The 19,714-nt window shown below is 34.5% G+C and overlaps 1 protein-coding gene and 2 long non-coding RNA genes across 7 annotated transcripts in view; 1 reads left to right on the forward strand and 2 right to left on the reverse strand.

Moving 5' to 3' along the window:
• LOC125475728 (disease resistance protein Roq1-like) overlaps positions 1-1,396 on the reverse strand; it is a 28,228-nt gene extending 26,832 nt beyond the window's left edge. The window contains exons 1-3 of one of the 5 annotated variants that reach the window (XM_048580944.1): positions 1,353-1,396; positions 743-857; positions 50-596 (exon numbers count right to left, since the gene is read on the reverse strand). In XM_048580944.1, coding sequence (XP_048436901.1) covers positions 50-567 — 518 coding nt within the window. In that variant the 5' untranslated portion in view covers positions 568-596; positions 743-857; positions 1,353-1,396. Of the gene's footprint in view, positions 1-49; positions 597-742; positions 858-1,074; positions 1,242-1,352 lie in introns of those variants that run through there. The other 4 variants (XM_048580943.1, XM_048580942.1, XM_048580945.1 and 1 more) reach the window with 4 other exon arrangements.
• Positions 1,397-7,303: 5,907 nt separating this feature from the next.
• LOC125475738 lies at positions 7,304-11,381 on the reverse strand. Its single transcript, XR_007257151.1, has 2 exons — positions 8,694-11,381; positions 7,304-8,476 (listed from the first exon to the last, which is right to left on the reverse strand). It is a non-coding gene; the product is annotated as an uncharacterized LOC125475738 (long non-coding RNA).
• A 4,018-nt stretch (positions 11,382-15,399) lies between these two features.
• On the forward strand, positions 15,400-19,515 carry LOC125475733. The gene is made up of 5 exons (XR_007257145.1): positions 15,400-15,619; positions 15,903-15,969; positions 16,075-16,169; positions 17,301-17,394; positions 19,062-19,515. It is a non-coding gene; the product is annotated as an uncharacterized LOC125475733 (long non-coding RNA).
• Positions 19,516-19,714: the final 199 nt, after the last annotated feature.

A 19,714-nucleotide genomic window follows, 5' to 3' on the forward strand; every position in this document is an offset into this window, starting at 1 on the left:
TTTGACTCTACTAAGACATGGGAAATTAAAGTTGTTCATGCATACTTACTTAGATTCCTTCGAGTGCCAACCACAAATTTTGGACACTTTTTTTAGATCAGCTTTCCATTGGACCACCTTCTCTTTATCTTCGGTACTGCTCGAATTTTGTTCATGCTTCGTAAAGGCTTCGGCAAAACATCCCCGTTGATTTCCAACGTCAGATGGATCTGTCTCATAAAAGACCGGCAGAATAGAGTTCCTGGCTTCCATGCACTTAAGGATGGTTGTAAGTTCCTTCAAGCACCATTTGGAAGAAGCATAGTTTGGTGAGAGAACAACGATTGCAATTTGCGATTTGTAGATCGCACTTGGGAGCTCAGAAGGAATACTTGTACCTCCTTCAAGCTCTCGATCGTCCATGAAAGTCGTAATTCCTTGGCGATTGCACAACTCATGGTATAAATGGGATACAAAACCCTTGCGGGTGTCTACACCCCTGAAACTCAAAAACACATCATACTTCCATCGAGGAGCTGATTCATTCAAAACACAAGATGCCGAGGCTCTTTGGGTGCTTAATGCCATCCAAAAAAGGCAGTTGATGTAAATCGGTACTGCAAACATGAAACAATAATTGGATGAACAAGTAAAAAGATAGAAGATCAAAGTTTTAAAATTTTAAAAAAAAAAAATTGAAACTTTAAATCTTCTTTTGGTAATTTACAAGATGCAATTTTTATTAGAAACTACAAGAACTTACTGCGGTTAGATATTTGACTCCGTGTCAACACATATTTGATAATTTGATTTCATCTTAAGTCCCTGATAACTCAGTTTAAGCCGTTGAATCTCATTCAGTTACCGGAAGAGGGGTTCTGCAAACAAAAACAGTAGTCAATGAACAAGTACAACAAAAATGAGCAGTGAAATGAAAATAGGAACTTTAAATCTTGTTATGGTAATTGAAAATGTATATTAAGCAAAGGAGATTAAGGACTCAGAGAAACCAGAAAAACAAAATACAGGATCAACACAAAATTACACAGGCAGAGAAAAGTGACAATGGCAAAGAAAGAAGAAGAAAAATCACACCGAAAATTCTCGCAGAAAAGTTGTAGCAAGAGAGGAAATTGAGAGAGGAGGAAAGGAAACAAATGGGAAAGAGATGGACAGCCGAGTACTACTTCTACTGGTAGTGGTGGTGGGGACCACACGGTTTAGTGTTGGTGGTAGACTGATAGTGGCAGATGGTGAATTGTTTCGTCAAGTTAGTTAGTATATGACTGTTTACCTAAGTAGAAGTAAAAGGTGGAATAGTAACTATGAGAAATTATCAGGAAGCTTCCTTGGGACGTGTTATGTTTCTTTACCTTTTCTCACCAAAGCAATTGAATGCATGCCTTCTTTCTCTGTAAGTTCCCAGCATTCTTATCAGAGTATATATATATATATATATATATTCATGTCTCTTTGATATGTACCGTTAATTCGTTTGTTACCAATGTAAAAAGGTGAAGAATTAAAGCTGAGGTTTGATGTAACCATACATGGGTATGAGAAAACTTTCGGTTTGGTTAATTTCAATTTCAGGTTTTGGTCATACTAACCAACAGTTAATCGATCTTTGTTTGATCATTTTGGCCAATGATCGTTATTTCTAATCGAAAAGGTTAAACATAATTCTGTCCAGAATTATAGCATGCAAGAAGTTATTTTTAAATAAATAATATCATGTCATATTCATATACTATTTTCAACTAAATAATAGTTTCACAATAATTTATTAGTTTTAAGTTTAAATTTATTGGTTAATTTAGTTAAACTACTGTTAGATGTCTTCAAATCTAATTAAACTAAGAGGAGGGGCTATATTTGACTAGCATGATGCCCCTTGGCCAAATTATAGCTTGATGAGCTCTGTAAAATTATAGTCTGGCCATCGGTTAGATATGAGTTTTTGGCAAATCATGTCATGTCTTTTTTTTTCTTTTAAACATTTAGCCTTCTCTATTAGAGATGACTTACTATTGGATTTTGTGGGTCTGGCTCATTCGGGTTGGGCCCTTTATTTTTACTCAAGCCAATTGATTGGTTGTTGCCACTTAATATTATAGTTTAGTAATATTCCTCTTTACTTGTAAGTGTGAGGTTATGTTTTATTCTTGCAAAAAATGAATTTTGAACCATATTATTGCTAACCTATTATGAGGTTTAGTCTATTTTTCTCAATTCTCAAAATAAATAATATTGTTTGTCAAAAAAAAAAATTTGATTGGCTGTTTTAATAGCTCAATGTGAATGCCACGTGATGACTATGTTAAAAGGCAGCAAGCAGCCAATAATACAAGGAGTTGGATTGTCTGTCCTTCCATTTTCATACTTTTCGCATGTCTTTCTGTTTGTGTGATCACGATTAAGTCACGTCAATATTTTATATTTTATTATTTTTTGTTTATTATTTTTATAAAAAATTAATATAAAATATTAACGTAATTTAACTATAACCACACATGATAAATGTATAGAAATGAAATAGCAGACAATGCACCTACATAATACAAGGCACTGGATGCTTTTCTTTTGGTTCCCATCAGCAAAAGAGAAAATGAAAGGCAGCCTAAGCCTTTCTCGTTTCTGAAAAAAACAGAGAAAGACAGCCCGAGTGCTTCCAGTGGCAGTAGGGGTGTTGGCCACAACACGGTTTAGTGTGGGTCATAGTGTTAGATTGTGATTTTTTATTTATTTATTTTTTTTTTTTTTTGGACAAAGAAAAGTTAATATGATCGTTTACCTGAAGTAGGAGCAAAAGAATAAAATATTTAGAGTGGTCTATAGTAAGGTATACTGTTATAGCCGTTATATTTTGATATTTCTATTTTTAAATAAAAATTTAATAGTTAAAATGATAGAAGAGAAGCTATAGATAAGAAATGGTTAAACAATTTGAAATACTTGCTCACTCTTTCTTTATTTGAAACGGGAACGTCAAAACAGTGGTGTAATTAATTTATTACGTGCTATCACGTCACAAAGTTAAAATACAATGTGAAGTGGGGATAAATTTGAGCCATACTACTCTAAAGTTTCGGTGCAATGTAAGTCTCTTTGAAAGAAGCACCAAGGAAATCTCCATGCAAGAAATCAAGAGATCGAGCCCTCTGATTGGTGTGCAAGATAAATCATGGCCGTTGGTTATGTGTGAAGGATCAGAACAATGAATTAATGGAAATCATTGGATTAAATTTATGCAGCCTAGATCTCTTGATTCCATGAGCGGATCCGTTCCCACTTGTTTACGAGGAAAAGCTGAAGGATAAACGTCCATGTACTACCAAAGTTAAAGGAGAAGGATTTTCCGGAAAAAAAAAAATGGTAAAAGACTAACCATGAGAAATTTCCAGGAAGCTTCGTTGTTGGGACGTGTTATCTTTCTTCAGCTTTTCTCACCAAACCGATTGGATGCGAGACTTCGGACTTCTTGTAAGTTCCCAACTTTCTTATTATAATATATTCATGTCTCCTTAATTATGTTCCGTTAATTCGTTTGTTCTTACCAATGTGAAAAAGAAAGTAAAGAAATAATGTAGCCAATAATAGTACAAGGCAGTGGATGGTTTTCTTTTGGTTCCCATCAGCACAGAGAAAAAGAAGGCAGCCAACGCCTTACGGTTCCTAAAGGTATCGTTTGGTATGCAGACGGAACGGGATGGAACGGAATGGGACGGGACGGGACGAGACAGGACGGAACGGAACGGAGCAGGAGCAAAGATGCCCTCGGATGGAAACAAGGAGGAAGAAGAAGGAGACGGAGAGGTTATAATTTTGTGTTCCAAGGATGTGGAACGAGTCGTTCCAGGGGGGTGAGGTGGAACAAAAATTCACCCAAAACTCGTCCCGTGGAACAGCTCGTTCCACCCGTTTTAGGCGCACCAAACGTGAGACGGAACGCCTTGTCCCACTCTGTTCCGTCCCGTCCCACGTACCAAACGGTACCAAAAAGCAGAGAAAGATGGACACTTAGACGTTCATCTGTTGGTAGTAGTGGTGGTGGTGACCACACGGTTTAGTGTGGGTCATAGTGTCAGATGATGAATTATCTTTTTACAGAGAAAAGGCAGTATGATTGTTTGGATGACCTAATCAAGTAAAAGAATAAAAAATTTAGGGTTGTTTGTAGCCTTGTAGGGTGTTATGTTTGTTATATTTTGATATTTGTACTTTTACATAAAGATTTAATAGTTAAAATATTCAAAATATTTTATATTCTCGAGTACCGTAAAAATTTCGTATACAAAACAAGAGATGTATTATCCACACATTTCAAATTACTTTTCATATACTTTTTATTAATTTTTATGCGTTCATCTTCTTCAATTCATTCGATTTGACAACTGAAAATTAAAAGAATGTGTGTGGAGTAAAATAAAATGCGTAGATATCACATCCCACAAAACAATCGGTAATGGTCCAAAAAGAGAAAGAGAAGTTATGGTTAAACGTCGCTCAATCCTTTTTCTTTACGTGAAATCTGAGTGCCAAAATAACTGTGTAATTAATCTATTAAGTGTTATCCTGTCACAATGTTAAAAAGTGGAGATAAATATGAGTCACACCTAATGTTAAAAAGTGGAAATCTTCATACATGAGCTGTCCACTTTCCAAACTCGTTCAAGAGAAAAACCAAAGTTGAAGGACAATTATTTTCCACCAAAAAAGTGGCAGACCGACTATGGCATATTTCCATTCCTTGTTGGGACGTGTTATCTTTCTTCCGAGAAAAGATTTCATGTCTCTGTTTTTTTTCAAGAGGAAGATTTTTTTTTTCTTTTGGAAAACAGGGGAAGATAATTATGGCACCCACTATAAAACTTTTCTCATGATTTGTGGAACCAGTCTGCAGTGCATGAGAAGGTCGAGAAATTCTATAATTTAGGAGTAGGTTTAGTTTTAATCTGTTCAGTTTTTTTGTCAGAACTCAAAATCAAATCGGAATTATTGTTTGGTTTTATTTTTTTTCGGTTTTATTTTTTTCAATTCTATTCGGTTTTGTTTTATGTAAAACCTGATTCTTTTTTGTTTTTTTTTTTAAATCTGAAAAATATCATCAGGAACATAAAATCAAACTGTGCGAAGGCTTAGCAGCAAACCCAAATAATGTACTGCATGAAACATGTTTGTCCAACCACACTGACTACAACAATTCGTAAATCATGTTTGTTTACTGTATATCGTTTGGTCATAAATTATTTTAAATAATTTTTATTTAAAATTAAACATAAATATTACCTGACAAAATCTGATCGCATACATGCAATAAACAGATAGAATTTACGAATTCCTATTATCCTCACCAAAAAATCCGGACAGGATCTTGGGCTAACTTTGACTCAAGCTAGTTGATTGGCTGTTTAGCTCCATGTGAAAGCCATGTGATGCATATATTCAAGGCATGAATTCCTACTGGCATGAATTCTAAACAATTGGTAGTGGTCCCAGAAAAAAAAAGCGAATCCCACTTATCATGGTGATAGAAAGGAGCTGAATTTTTACACAATGGTGTGAGTTTGAATACCGTTAACGATTAATTTATTTTTGTAAGTGATTCTTTACAACAATGATAAAAAAATGTTGAATTTTTGTATGACGATATGAATTCATGTTCCGTCGATAATTAATCTAATATTTATTTTAATAAAATTTCTCGTTAGACGGAAAAATGAAACGGTCAAACGATCTTTGTTTAATCGCTTAAGCCGATGCTTAGTGTCGGATTTAATAGCTCCATGTGAAAGCCGCGTGATGACTGCAAGCAGCAATATTTTAAGACATTGGATGCTTTTCTTTTGGTAGTAGTGGCGCTGGTGTCCACAAGGTTTAGAGTGGGTTATAATGTCAGATGGTGAATTATTCTTTTTTATGAAACAGGAACATTAAAATAATAATGCAACTTTTACGTGTTATCATATCATAAAATTAAAATGCGATGCAAAATAAGAATAAATTTAAGTCACAATAAAGGATATTATATATACTAAGAGAGAAGAATGATGAGCTTAGTCTTACAATATGTTAGTAATAATATTGTTTAAATTTGTTTTTGACTAGAATCGAACGTAATAATTCTCACTTACAAATGAAGATGAATATCACTAGATTATAGTACTAATATTGCAAGGACAAATTGTTTTCCACAAAAAAAGGGTGGGAGACCACTATGAGAAAATTTCCGGGAAGATTCCATGTTGGGACGTGTTATCTTTCTTCACCTTTTCTCTCCTCACCAAAGGGATTGGGTGCAATATTTCTAAGCAAGTTCCCAACTTTCTTCTAAGAAAATATTTCTTCGAAATATCAAGGAAATTCTCATGCAAGAGTTGTACACTTTCCAATATTTGTTCAAGAGGAAAAGCTGAAGGGAAACATATTATGAAACCTTAATTTATTAGCAAGCCATTAATCACGTGTACTACCAAAGTGAAAGGATAAATTGTTTTTTTTTTTTAATAAACGATATTATCTACGTTAAAAATAAGAGAATGTGATTAACCTTACAATAGGCTATTAATAATGTAGTTCAAATTCGTCTTTGACGAGAATCGAATATAAAAATTCTCACTTATAAATGAAGATGAATACTATTATATTGTAATGCTAATGTCGCGAGGACAAATTGTTTTCCACCAAAAAAGGTGGGAGACCGCCTATGGGAAGATTTCCGGGAAGATTCCATGCAGGTACTGAGGTACGTGTTATCTTTCTTTACCTTTTCTCTCCTCACCAAAGTCATTGGGTGCAATATTTTTGAGTAAGTTCCCAACTTTCTTCTAAGAAAAAATTTCATGTCTCTTTGTAACTTTTCTCATTGGGTGCAATATTTCATCCACTATGAAACTTTTCTCATCCTTTTTGGGACTGTTCTGCAGTGCCTGAGCGAGCAGGTTGAAGAACTCTTTGATCCAGTATAGCCCTAACTCAAGGGCTCATCAAATTTATTCCCAGTTAGGTGCAATTGATAAGTGTTTTCGATTGTGGTATGAAATCTGAAGCCCAAGTAGTATTTGAAATAAATTTAACCAAACTATTTTATGACATATTGAATCATCAAGAGCAGGATTCATGTACCCTTATACAGAACTTAAATACGAGTTTGTTTGCCTTTCAACATTTATTGAGAAATTTGGAAAAATAATCGAATAATATTTAAATTAGATGATCAAACCAAGAAAGTAAATCAAGGGAATCGGTGGTCGTCTTAAGCACTAACAATTTACTAGTTATAAAATTAAGGGAATCGGTCGTCGTTTGTCTGCGACTCAATACCAGAAGCTGAATTGTGTCATTATTTTAACAAAGTTGATTAACAATGCAATAAAAAAGAATAATTAACCATTGAGATCGATCCAAATCATGTATATTGACATGCAATGCATTAGGTGTTGGTAAAGGAGCCTTACACGTGTCCAGAGTTTTTGACATTTCTCGGTCGCCCATCTTGATGTTGATGACCTCTAACTAAAGCCAAACCTTAGTAGTTTTAAAAAGAGTGGACGGCTGAAGATAACACCGTGCATGATGCAGTTGCAGACGAATTAACTTCATTCTTTGCAAGCAAGAGCAATAGTTGGAATAACTCAAATTTGATGGCTACATTCAGTTGGGTGAGGGTTGGGAGGAGGGTCCTCTACAATATTTCAGACTGAATATAATTTGTCACTTTTAACTTTCTAGATTCAATTCAACAATTATCGACAATTGTCGCAAGAGGTTGATCAACATTGCTCCTACTCCTCAAGACCTACAACAAAAGTAAGCATGGAAGCATAAGCAAGAGGTCTTCAAAGAACTTTTGTGTAATAAAACTTCTCAGTGGCATTTGATTGGTTTCTAAGGTAAAGTTTCACCTAATCGTTCATCTATTTTATCTTCTTTCTTCAACCAGTCATATCTGACCTATAGTTGGTAGCAATATGAAAAAAAAATTTTGTCACTTTTAACTCTAGATTCTATTCAACATTTATCACAAGAGGCTGGTCAACATGGCTCTAGTCCTCAAGATCTACAGCAGAAGTAAGCAGGTAAGCAAAAGAAGAGGTCTTCAAAGAACTTTTGTGTGATAAAGCTTCTAGGTCGCATTTCATTGGTCTCTAAGACAAAGTTTCGCTTAATCGTTCATCGACTTTATTTTCTTTCTTCAATTGGTCATATCTGATTCATAGCTAATAACGACATGAGGAAATATTTTGTCACTTCTGACTTTCTATATTCAATTCAACAGTTGTCATAAGACATTGTTGGCCTACATTGCCTCTAGTCCTCAAAGATCTAAATTGATGTTTACTGCTCTCTACTAAACCCCTCCATTGTATTTCCTTATTATTGTTATGATGTAGTCCCTGATAACTCAGTTTAAGCCCCTGATAATTTGATTTCATCTTAAGTCCCTGATAACTCAGTTTAAGCCGTTGAATCTCATTCAGTTACCGGAAGAGGGGTTCTGCAAACAAAAACAGTAGTCAATGAACAAGTACAACAAAAATGAGCAGTGAAATGAAAATAGGAACTTTAAATCTTGTTATGGTAATTGAAAATGTATATTAAGCAAAGGAGATTAAGGACTCAGAGAAACCAGAAAAACAAAATACAGGATCAACACAAAATTACACAGGCAGAGAAAAGTGACAATGGCAAAGAAAGAAGAAGAAAAATCACACCGAAAATTCTCGCAGAAAAGTTGTAGCAAGAGAGGAAATTGAGAGAGGAGGAAAGGAAACAAATGGGAAAGAGATGGACAGCCGAGTACTACTTCTACTGGTAGTGGTGGTGGGGACCACACGGTTTAGTGTTGGTGGTAGACTGATAGTGGCAGATGGTGAATTGTTTCGTCAAGTTAGTTAGTATATGACTGTTTACCTAAGTAGAAGTAAAAGGTGGAATAGTAACTATGAGAAATTATCAGGAAGCTTCCTTGGGACGTGTTATGTTTCTTTACCTTTTCTCACCAAAGCAATTGAATGCATGCCTTCTTTCTCTGTAAGTTCCCAGCATTCTTATCAGAGTATATATATATATATATATATATATTCATGTCTCTTTGATATGTACCGTTAATTCGTTTGTTACCAATGTAAAAAGGTGAAGAATTAAAGCTGAGGTTTGATGTAACCATACATGGGTATGAGAAAACTTTCGGTTCGGTTAATTTCAATTTCAGGTTTTGGTCATACTAACCAACAGTTAATCGATCTTTGTTTGATCGTTTTGGCCAATGGTCGTTATTTCTAATCGAAAAGATTAAACATAATTCCGTCCAGAATTATAGCATGCAAAAAGTTATTTTTAAATAAATAATATCATGTCATATTCATATACTATCTTCAACTAAATAATAGTTCCACAATAATTTATTAGTTTTAAGTTTAAATTTATTGGTTAATTTAGTTAAACTACTGTTAGATGTCTTCAAATCTAATTAAACTAAGAGGAGGGGCTATATTTGACTAGCATGATGCCCCTTGGCCAAATTATAGCTTGATGAGCTCTATAAAATTATAGTCTGGCCATCGGTTAGATATGAGTTTTTGGCAAATCATGTCATGTCTTTTTTTTTCTTTTAAACATTTAGCCTTCTCCATTAGAGATGACTTACTATTGGATTTTGTGGGTCTGGCTCATTCGGGTTGGGCCCTTTATTTTTACTCAAGCCAATTGATTGGTTGTTGCCACTTAATATTATAGTTTAGTGATATTCCTCTTTACTTGTAATTGTGAGGTTATGTTCTATTCTTGCAAAAAATGAATTTTGAACCATATTATTGCTAACCTATTATGAGGTTTAGTCTATTTTTCTCAATTCTTAAAATAAATAATATTGTTTGTCAAAAAAAAAAAAATTTGATTGGCTGTTTTAATAGCTCAATGTGAATGCCACGTGATGACTATGTTAAAAGGCAGCAAGCAGCCAATATTACAAGGAGTTGGATTGTTGTCCTTCCATTTTCATACTTTTCGTATGTCTTCCTGTTTGTGTGATCACGATTAAGTCACGTCAATATTTTATATTCTTATTATTTTTTGTTTATTATTTTTATAAAAAATTAATATAAATTATTAACGTGATTTAAACATAACCACACATCATAAGACATGATAAATGTATAGAAATGAAATAGCAGACAATCAACCTACATAATACAAGGCACTGGATGCTTTTCTTTTGGTTCCCATCAGCAAAAGAGAAAATGAAAGGCAGTCTAAGCCTTTCTCGTTTCTGAAAAAAAACAGAGAAAGACAGCCCGAGTGCTTCCAGTGGCAGTAGGGGTGTTGGCCACAACACGGTTTAGTGTGGGTCATAGTGTTAGATTGTGATTTTTTATTTTTTTTTTATTTTTTTTGACAAAGAAAAGTTAATATGATCGTTTACCTGAAGAATAAAATATTTAGGATGGTTTATAGTTTGATATTTCTATTTTTAAATAAAAATTTAATAGTTAAAATGATAGAAGAGAAGCTATAGATAAGAAATGGTTAAACAATTTGAAATACTTGCTCACTCTTTCTTTATTTGAAACGGGAACGTCAAAACAGTGGTGTAATTAATTTATTACGTGCTATCACGTCACAAAGTTAAAATACAATGTGAAGTGGGGATAAATTTGAGCCATACTACTCTAAAGTTTCGGTGCAATGTAAGTCTCTTTGAAAGAAGCACCAAGGAAATCTCCATGCAAGAAATCAAGAGATCGGGCCCTCTGATTGGTGTGCAAGATAAATCATGGCCGTTGGTTATGTGTGAAGGATCAGAACAATGAATTAATGGAAATCATTGGATTAAATTTATGCGGCCTAGATCTCTTGATTCCATGAGCGGATCCGTTCCCACTTGTTTACGAGGAAAAGCTGAAGGATAAACGTCCATGTATTACCAAAGTTAAAGGAGAAGGATTTTCCGGAAAAAAAAAAATGGTGAAAAACTAACCATGAGAAATTTCCAGGAAGCTTCGTTGTTGGGACGTGTTATCTTTCTTCAGCTTTTCTCACCAAACCGATTGGATGCGAGACTTCGGACTTCTTGTAAGTTCCCAACTTTCTTATTATAATATATTCATGTCTCCTTAATTATGTTCCGTTAATTCGTTTGTTCTGACCCTTAATAAAGTGAAAAAGAAAGTAAAGAAATAATGTAGCCAATAATAGTACAAGGCAGTGGATGGTTTTCTTTTGGTTGGACAGAGAGAAAGAAAGGCAGCCTACGCCTTCCGGTTCCTAAAAAGCAGAGAAAGATGGACACTTGGACGTTCATCTGTTGGTAGTGGTGGTGGTGACCACACGGTTTAGTGTGGGTCATAGTGTCAGATGATGAATTATCTTTTTACAGAGAAAGGTTAGTATGATTGTTTGGATGACCTAATCAAGTAAAAGAATATGTCTGTTATATTTTGATATTTGTACTTTTACATAAAGATTTAATTGATAAAATATTCAAAATATTTTATATTCTCGAGTACCGTAAAAATTTTGTATACAAAACAATAGATATATTATCCACATATCTCAAATTACTTCTTATACATTCTTTTTTAATTTTTATGCGTTGATTTTCTTCAATTTATCCGATTCGACAGCTAAAAATTAAAATGATGTGTATGAAGTAAAATAAAATGTGTAGATATCACATTCCACAAAACAATTGGTAATGGTCCAAAAAGAGAAAGAGAAGTTATGGTTAAACGTCGCTCAATCCTTTTTCTTTACGTGAAATTTGAGTGCCAAAATAACAGTGTAATTAATCTATTAAGTGTTATCCTGTCACAATGTTAAAAAGTGGAGATAAATATGAGTCACACCTAATGTTAAAAAGTGGAAATCTTCATACATGAGCTGTCCACTTTCCAAACTCGTTCAAGAGAAAAACCAAAGTTGAAGGACAATTATTTTCCACCAAAAAAGTGGCAGACCGGCCATGGCATATTTCCATCCCTTGTTGGGACGTGTTATCTTTCTTCTGAGAAAAGATTTCATGTCTCTGTTTTTTTCAAGAGGAAGATTTTTTTTTTCTTTTGGAAAACAGGGGAAGATAATTATGTCACCCACTGTAAAACTTTTCTCATGATTTGTGGAACCAGTCTGCAGTGCATGAGAAGGTCGATAAATTCTATAATTTAGGAGTAGGTTTAGTTTTAATCTGTTCAGTTTTTTTGTCAAAACCAAAAATCAAATCGAAATTATTGTTTTGTTTTATTTTTTTTCGGTTTTATTTTTTTCAGTTCTATTCGGTTTTGTTTTATGTAAAACTTGATTCTTTTTTTTTTTTTTTTAAATCTGAAAATAATCATCAGGAACATAAAATCAAACTGTGCGAAGGCTTAGCAGCAAACCCAAATAATGTACTGCATTAAACATGTTTGTACAATTGAGGCTAAAATGATCAATTACCCATTTCTGCCCATAATAGGCAGAAAGATAATTGGACCATATGGTTCAGCAAAGGAACTCTTCTTTACTATCAATCACGACACAGAAATAAATTAAAGACATCACTTTGGTAATGTGATAATTTACGCAAACTCGATCAGATGGCCGCTAATAAATAATACAGCGATGTTATGTACGATGAAAAGTATGAGCCACAATATGCCCTTTGATATATTTGTATCGAGTGAATTATGTTAATGATAATCAACTTTTACAAGAAACCCGACCACACCCTCAGTATCTATATAAAAGCACAACAATTTGTTTATACAAGTGTATACACAACAACGCACTGTCCTCCCGTAAAAGACAAAATTAAAAAAACGACTTCGTTTTAGGTGTTACTTAGGTTCGGTTTGGTTTTTGAACCATAAAAACTGAAACCAAACTAACCAATTTCAGTTTAGTTCGGTTTTGTATTGATACGATTTTTTGAACCATCCCTATTCTAATCTAGTGTATAGCCCTGACTCCAGGGCTCACCAAATTTGTTCCCAGTCAGATGCAATGAGGGTTTTCGATTTTTGTATGAAATCTGAAGCCTAAGTAGTATTTGAAACAAGGGAGTTTTAACGAAAAGCTCTCGGTATTGTTCACTTTAACGAAAAATCACATTTTTACCTAAAAAGTCAATCATGATACTATTCACTTACAACATTTTTTTGTTATTTTCGTTAAAACTCAAAGTTTTGAAGCCATTTTCATTAGTTTCCTTTAAAAAACCATTGTAATCCAAATTATTTGATGACATATTGAATCATCAAGAGCAGGATCATATACCCTTCCTTGTACTTAAATACGAGTTTGTTTGCCTTTCAACATTTATAGGGAAATTTAGAAAAATAATCAAATAATATTTAAATTAGATGATCAAACCAAGAAAGTAAACAAATGGCCTTATTTTTAGCTACATCCCATGAAACTCGATTTTAATCTCACTTTACTCAACTCAAAAGTTGCAACTCCATGAAACTCAAAATTTGCTCCGCTTTGCCTCTGCAACTCGATTTTGGTCTCATTTTGTCTCTTGAAACTTGAAGTCCTCTACAAAACTCAAAATTCACTTTACATTGCCTTAGATCTGTTAATTTCTTATGTGGGTCATTTTCTTTTTTATTTATTTTTTTATCTCTTCAATTTCTTTTAAACTTAATATTCTCTGGTTGTTGAATGTTAATGAATAATAGAGATTTATAATCAAATTTAATGCACATGTGACATAGTATTATTTGGTGTTGGATCTCACATATGTTTCAGCAGCTCAACCAATAAGTTTTACGGAGAAGAGAGAGTCTACAAGTTAAAGAGGAACGGATTTTGAGTTTTAGTAAAGTGGTGACTTTTGAGTTACATGAGACAAAGTGAGATCATAATGAAGTTCTAAGGGGTGTAGCTAAAAGTAAACCCAAACAAATGATTAGTTATTTGATAAATTGAGAACGTAAGCATCTCTATTAATAGATAAACAGTTGTGTATAGAGCCAAAATAAAGATTGGAAAAATAGAATGAACCTTAGTGTCCGGAGCCTCCTCATCCACAAATCAGGGCCGTTGGTTGTGTGTGGTGGAGGAGGCTCCAGACACTAAGGTCCGGAGCGGATTCAAATCCGGAAAAATAACGAATAAACCACAAGAAGAGCTAAACTAGGCCAATACCAAACTAAAAGAACAAAACTTGACAACCAAAAACGTGTGAAAGGGAACTTGAATTAATAGTTACGAATTTCAAGGAAGCTCATTCTCGATGCATTGCAAAAATTCTCAAGAAACTAGAATATAATTTGAACTAAATGTCGTTAACGAATAGTCTTCAATCCCTTGCTAAGTAACAAAAATAATTAAATAATTATGTAACAAGTGCATATTTGTGAATAAAAGTCCGGATATAAGTTGAAGCGTACTCGTAAATTTCTGAATGAGGCAAATCAAATTGCGGGCATCATCAGTATACCAAGAACTATCTTCGGAAGATTCACAATTCTCATCAAATAGTTTAACCGACTTTTGGTGCATTCACATTTAAGAAGATGTTTCGACTCCTTCATGCTGTTACAAATAATGCAACAGTTTCTGATCAGTCATCTTCGTCATCATCTGTATTACCATAAAATTTGTTATCAAATTACAAAGAACAAGATGTTTCTTCTTCACTTTTGTCTTGTGCATGGGTTTAGTTAGACGAGCTTGAGCGAGATGAGTTTCAGAGCATGTAATGTTGCTCTTTAGCCTTCATCCGCATTCATTTTTTTTCGCTCATCCAAATTGTTTAATGTGATGATGTGCGAACACAAAATATTCATTGAGCCTTACTTTACCTTTGGAGTACTTTCGGAGCTAGTTTGACCAACTTAGACGTAGGAAGCGGAATCGACTCTTTGATGAACCTAAACATTAAAACACTGACACTATATGCGTGAAAATTTCATTCATGATTAGGCTGGGACTCCTACCAAGGCTTATTTATGAGCACGATATGCAACATTGGATCCATATCTCTTAATTCAATGTTTACTTATCAGGAATGAGAGAACTTAGAAGTATGAAAATGTAAGAGAAGGGAATCGGCTCAACTAGCCGTCCTAGTCGATATGCTTCTTGATATTTTGATATTTTAAAGAAAGCTAACATTTTTTCAATTCCTTATGGATTAGTAAATACAAGAGAAAATTTAATTAATTACATTCGAAATAGACAACTACTTCCAAAATCAATTTTGTCAATACCAAACCTATATAGTTAGTGATACTTATCTTTTACTTAACTCAAGCCCTATAATGTAAAATATTGTTGTTTATTAAAAAATAAAATAAAAATCAACCTATAGAATTTAGTTTGGTTCGGGCTGTTTGAAAAATGGGCCGAGATTCATTTGCAACCCATATCTCGAAGTCCCCGTTACTTTGCTTCCAATGGAATTTGCAGCCCATTTTCCCGCGAGATCCAGCATCTCCAATCTTCGTCGTTACGTTTTCATCTTCTTTTTCTCCTTCCGAGTTCCAACAATGGCTTCCTGAATCCGATTCTGGAGCTCCATCGCCACCATCGTCAACCCCAAAGATCACATCATGAAGCTTGCTCTTTCCGTCCTCTTCCTCTCTCTCAGGCTTCTCCTCTTTTCTTCGTCCTGCCACTGCTAGAGGCGGCCTTCACAGTTCCTACCCTCCAGGTCCCCATCTCCTCATCTGTCATATATATATATATATATATTCATGTGTGTGCATTTAGTTCTCTGGGAGTTGAAAAACTGAGATTACAAGAACAAGAAGTAAATTGAAAAATTTTCCCTTGATATTTCAGGTACCAAACGATAGTTAATTATGATCAGATGGATTATCATGCCTATTGCTTCCTTAAATTCTTTACATTTTAGGTGGATTAGCGCTACTAGAAAAGGAAACTAAATCTTTAAGCATTAAGAATTTAGCTAATTGTAAATTAAATGTTGATAGGTTTCGAATTTGGTCCTCGCGCTGGTTCCGGCAGGCAATTGTTTGAAGATAAGGAAGCTCAGGCGCGGTATTTATCACTAAAGTTGAAGCTTAGTAGCTTAACAAGAATTATATAATCTAATTTGATATAATTATGTGTTTACTGAAAATGTGAAAAAAATTGGTGACACAGTGTTGATGTAGCTCAAGGGTACATGATAACTCTGACCTGGGACAGGCCATTAAGGCGTTCGGCCAAAGATGCGGTAACATTTCTACGGCTTACAGGTGATTACTTGGGCTTGTGCATTTTTAACATTTGCCAGATTATAATTTTACCACTTGTTAGTAGAAATAAAACAATTTTATTTGTTAGTAGTAGTTTTAGCTGGGTAAATACAGGAGTTTAATTGTAGGATTTTTGTTGAGGGATTTTTCAAATGGATTATCAGTTTTGGGAAGAGTGTGAATATGATTCAAAAGAACAGGAACCTGCTTTGATTCCTTCAAGATTAGCACAAATTAGTCCTTGCAGCTGCTTGAAACTGAAATTAACCATAGAGCTGTGTAATAATGCGTCAAATCACCAGTACCTGAAATCTTTTTGCAACAATAACGCTGAATAAGGGTCAGAAATTTAATTACATTGATTGCTTATTAGTGGAAGTTAAAAAAGTGCGATATAGCTTCTAGCTTATTGCACCCTTGAATCCAGAAGGGTGCAATACCTGTTTACCACCGAATTGAGTTGATTCTGGTATTGGAGAATATCCATCTGCACTCTTTAGAAAAGTTTTATTCATTCCGCTAGTTCAATTATGTTACTTGTCCCTCAGAAAGGACAGACTCTATCAATTGTATGTGTTTTGAGGGCAGTTTTAGTCACCATTTTTTTGTTACTTTTTCTCTGATCTTGTATGGAAAGAAATAAGGGAAACTGCTACGAGCTACTTATGACCGCAAGAAACTTATAATGAAACTGAGAAGCTGTAATATGACAAAGATTATAATTTATAAGTACACGCCAAAAAATCACGTGCAATTGGATATTTTCATTTCCCTCTTCTTCTTCCTTAAAAAGTTCATTGTTTCTGAATTCCACTGCAACTAGTAATATATTATTAATATTTTGATTTATTGTTAGTCTTTCATTTTCCACCTGCCATATTTCCCGTTTACTGTTGAAAACTGAGGTCATGGATTTCACTTTTTGTCGAAAAAGTTTTGCATACTACCCGGATTTCAATTTATTTAGTGTTCGCATACATTGACAGTGTAGTACTTTTGTATTCTGTGTGCTTCTTGAAAACTTTCTTTTGTTCCTTTTCCATTCCCCAGAATGTAAATCGATTGTTACTCGTTCATACAATTTCAAGTGATAGTTTGAGCATTTTTTGATGAATATGCTGGGTGCCGCAGTACATTGGAAATGTGCATGGAGATGAACCTGTAGGCCGTGAGCTTCTAATTCTACTTGCATTGAATATGTGACAACTATTTGAATGATCCTCTGGTATTTTTCTTTCCTTTTATTGTAGGTGTATGCCTAATTATTGTTCTGTAACTCTTTAGTGTTATACCCTACTTTGCTTTGTAATTTATGGCAATTTTAAGTTACTTTATTCTAACATTTTTGTCTTGTCCCTTGTTGAATGTTTTCCCTCATTGCTCTTATTTTCATCTATTTGTTCCTGTTTCGACATATCTGCTTTGCAAATAAAGAAGAAAACTACTTTTAGACACTTCTGGAAGTTTTCCTCTACTTGATTAGTCATTTGTGAATTTTCTACACTTGGATTGTGATGTGTAAAGACTTGGTTGTCGTTGTAGGATTCATACAGCTGACGCTACTTAATGGTGTTTTAGGATTCAAATTGTAACATCAATTTTTTTTTTTTGGTGAGGAAACAAATTGTAATATCATTGAAAATTGTTTGAACCCCTTGTTTCCAAGAGCTTAATCATCTCAATCATTTGAATCTGATCATTAGCTGCACCCAAAAATCAAACACACAAATTTCATAAGAATAATGTTAACTCAGGTTCTACTATTAAGGTATTTAGAGTTGATGACAGCAATGATATGATCAAATAAATAACTGGGAGATGTAGATTTTCAACAGGTTTGCAGTCATTATTAACCATACAAAAATCTCAACAGATTCACTGCAACCTTTCTGCAACTTCAACTAAGAACTCATCTGCTATCAACTTCTCTGTGATCCGTAACAACAAAATTTATTAAGACTGCAGTTTATGTAAAAGCCCCAAACTTATTTCACAACTCAACTAGCAGAGCTTTAGAGAATGAGAGTACCAAAACCAAAAGAGAGACTAAGATTTGGAGTTAGCTTTATGAGAGATTACATTAACATAAAAATGGAATAAGATCACCAAAACACAATAAATAAAATTGGATTTCATGATAATACTACCAGACTAATTATGGAGTAGTAGCAAGTAAAGATGATAAGAATTACCGGAGCTTGGCTCCAAAACGGGGCACTCTATTCTTATTGTTGCCATGGTCCCTCAATCAGCTTTCTCTAACACTGAAACATATTAAAAAAAACAACAAATCAGCTTTAAACAAACACTAAAATCCCCAGAAGGTAACAATTAGCCTTCCAGTTTCTAGTCTCCGAACACAGTAGCTACTTATATCATGCTAAGCGATGACAATGAACCATGTTTAGTTGGTCAACCTAAAATCAAGCAATCTAGCTCGAACTCAATTCACTTGCGAAACGCAAGATGGTTCGATCGGGAGACAAAATGTGGGTTTATGGCCAATGGTTTTCATCAAAAACCAGGCATTGGTTGCAATGAGACTTTTAGTCTTGTGCCATTTGGCTTGTTCTTAGTTTGGCAGTGTCAAAGAAGGGGCATGTAAGACAGTTGGACGTCCAGAATGCTTTCTTACATGGTTATCTCACTGAGAAAGTTTATATGAAACAACCAGCGGGTTTCATTGACAAGAGTACCTACACCATGTTTGCAAGTTGGAGCACAGTTCATGTGGGTTAAAACAAGTGTCGAGAGCTTGGTTTTAGAGATTTTCTGATTTCTTGCTTCAATTGGGATTTTAAGAATCTGAGTGTGATTATTCTTTGTTTGTGTTTAATCAAAGAGGAGTATATCTTATCTTACTAATCTATGTGGATGCTATATTGCTCATAGGAAACAACACTTATCAAATGGCTCGGTTGATAAAGAGATTGGGCACTTTATTTTCCATGAAGGAATTGGTGCCTCTCAACTACTTCCTAGGTGTTGAAGGAACTTGCTATGGTGATCAAATGCATCTCACACAGTCCAAATGTCCTGGACTTGCTGGAACGTACTAAATTTACCAATGCCAAGCCAATCTCGACTCCAGTTTCTTCTGGACAAAAACAGAGTGCTTTTGGGGATGAATCATATACTAATCCTGAATTATACCGAAGTGTTGTAGGTGCCCTACATTATTTGACCATTACGAGACCTGATCTTTCTTATGTTGTGAACCAAGTGTGTCAATTCATGCATTCGCCAACAACACGCATTGGATGACAGTTAAAAGGATCCTACGTTATTTGTAGGCTACCTATTTATAGGGTCTTGTTTATAGACCTGGAAGTGTACAATTGACTGCTTTCTCCGGTGCAGATCGTGCAGGAAACCTAGACACACGCCATTCAACTGGAAGCTTCTGTGTATACTTGGGTAAAAACTTAATATTGTGGAGTTCGAAGAAACAGAAAACGGTTTCCAGGCTTAGCACCGAAGCTGAATATAGGCAGTGTGCGTACAGTGCTGCTGAGTTGTCTTGGTTACGTTCGTTGTTCAAGGAC

The sequence above is a fragment of a genome, unplaced genomic scaffold, assembly GCF_019419815.1.
Source record: "Pyrus x bretschneideri cultivar Hongxiangsu unplaced genomic scaffold, Pyrus_bretschneideri_v1 Contig16, whole genome shotgun sequence".
NCBI classification, from domain to species: Eukaryota; Viridiplantae; Streptophyta; class Magnoliopsida; order Rosales; family Rosaceae; genus Pyrus; species Pyrus x bretschneideri.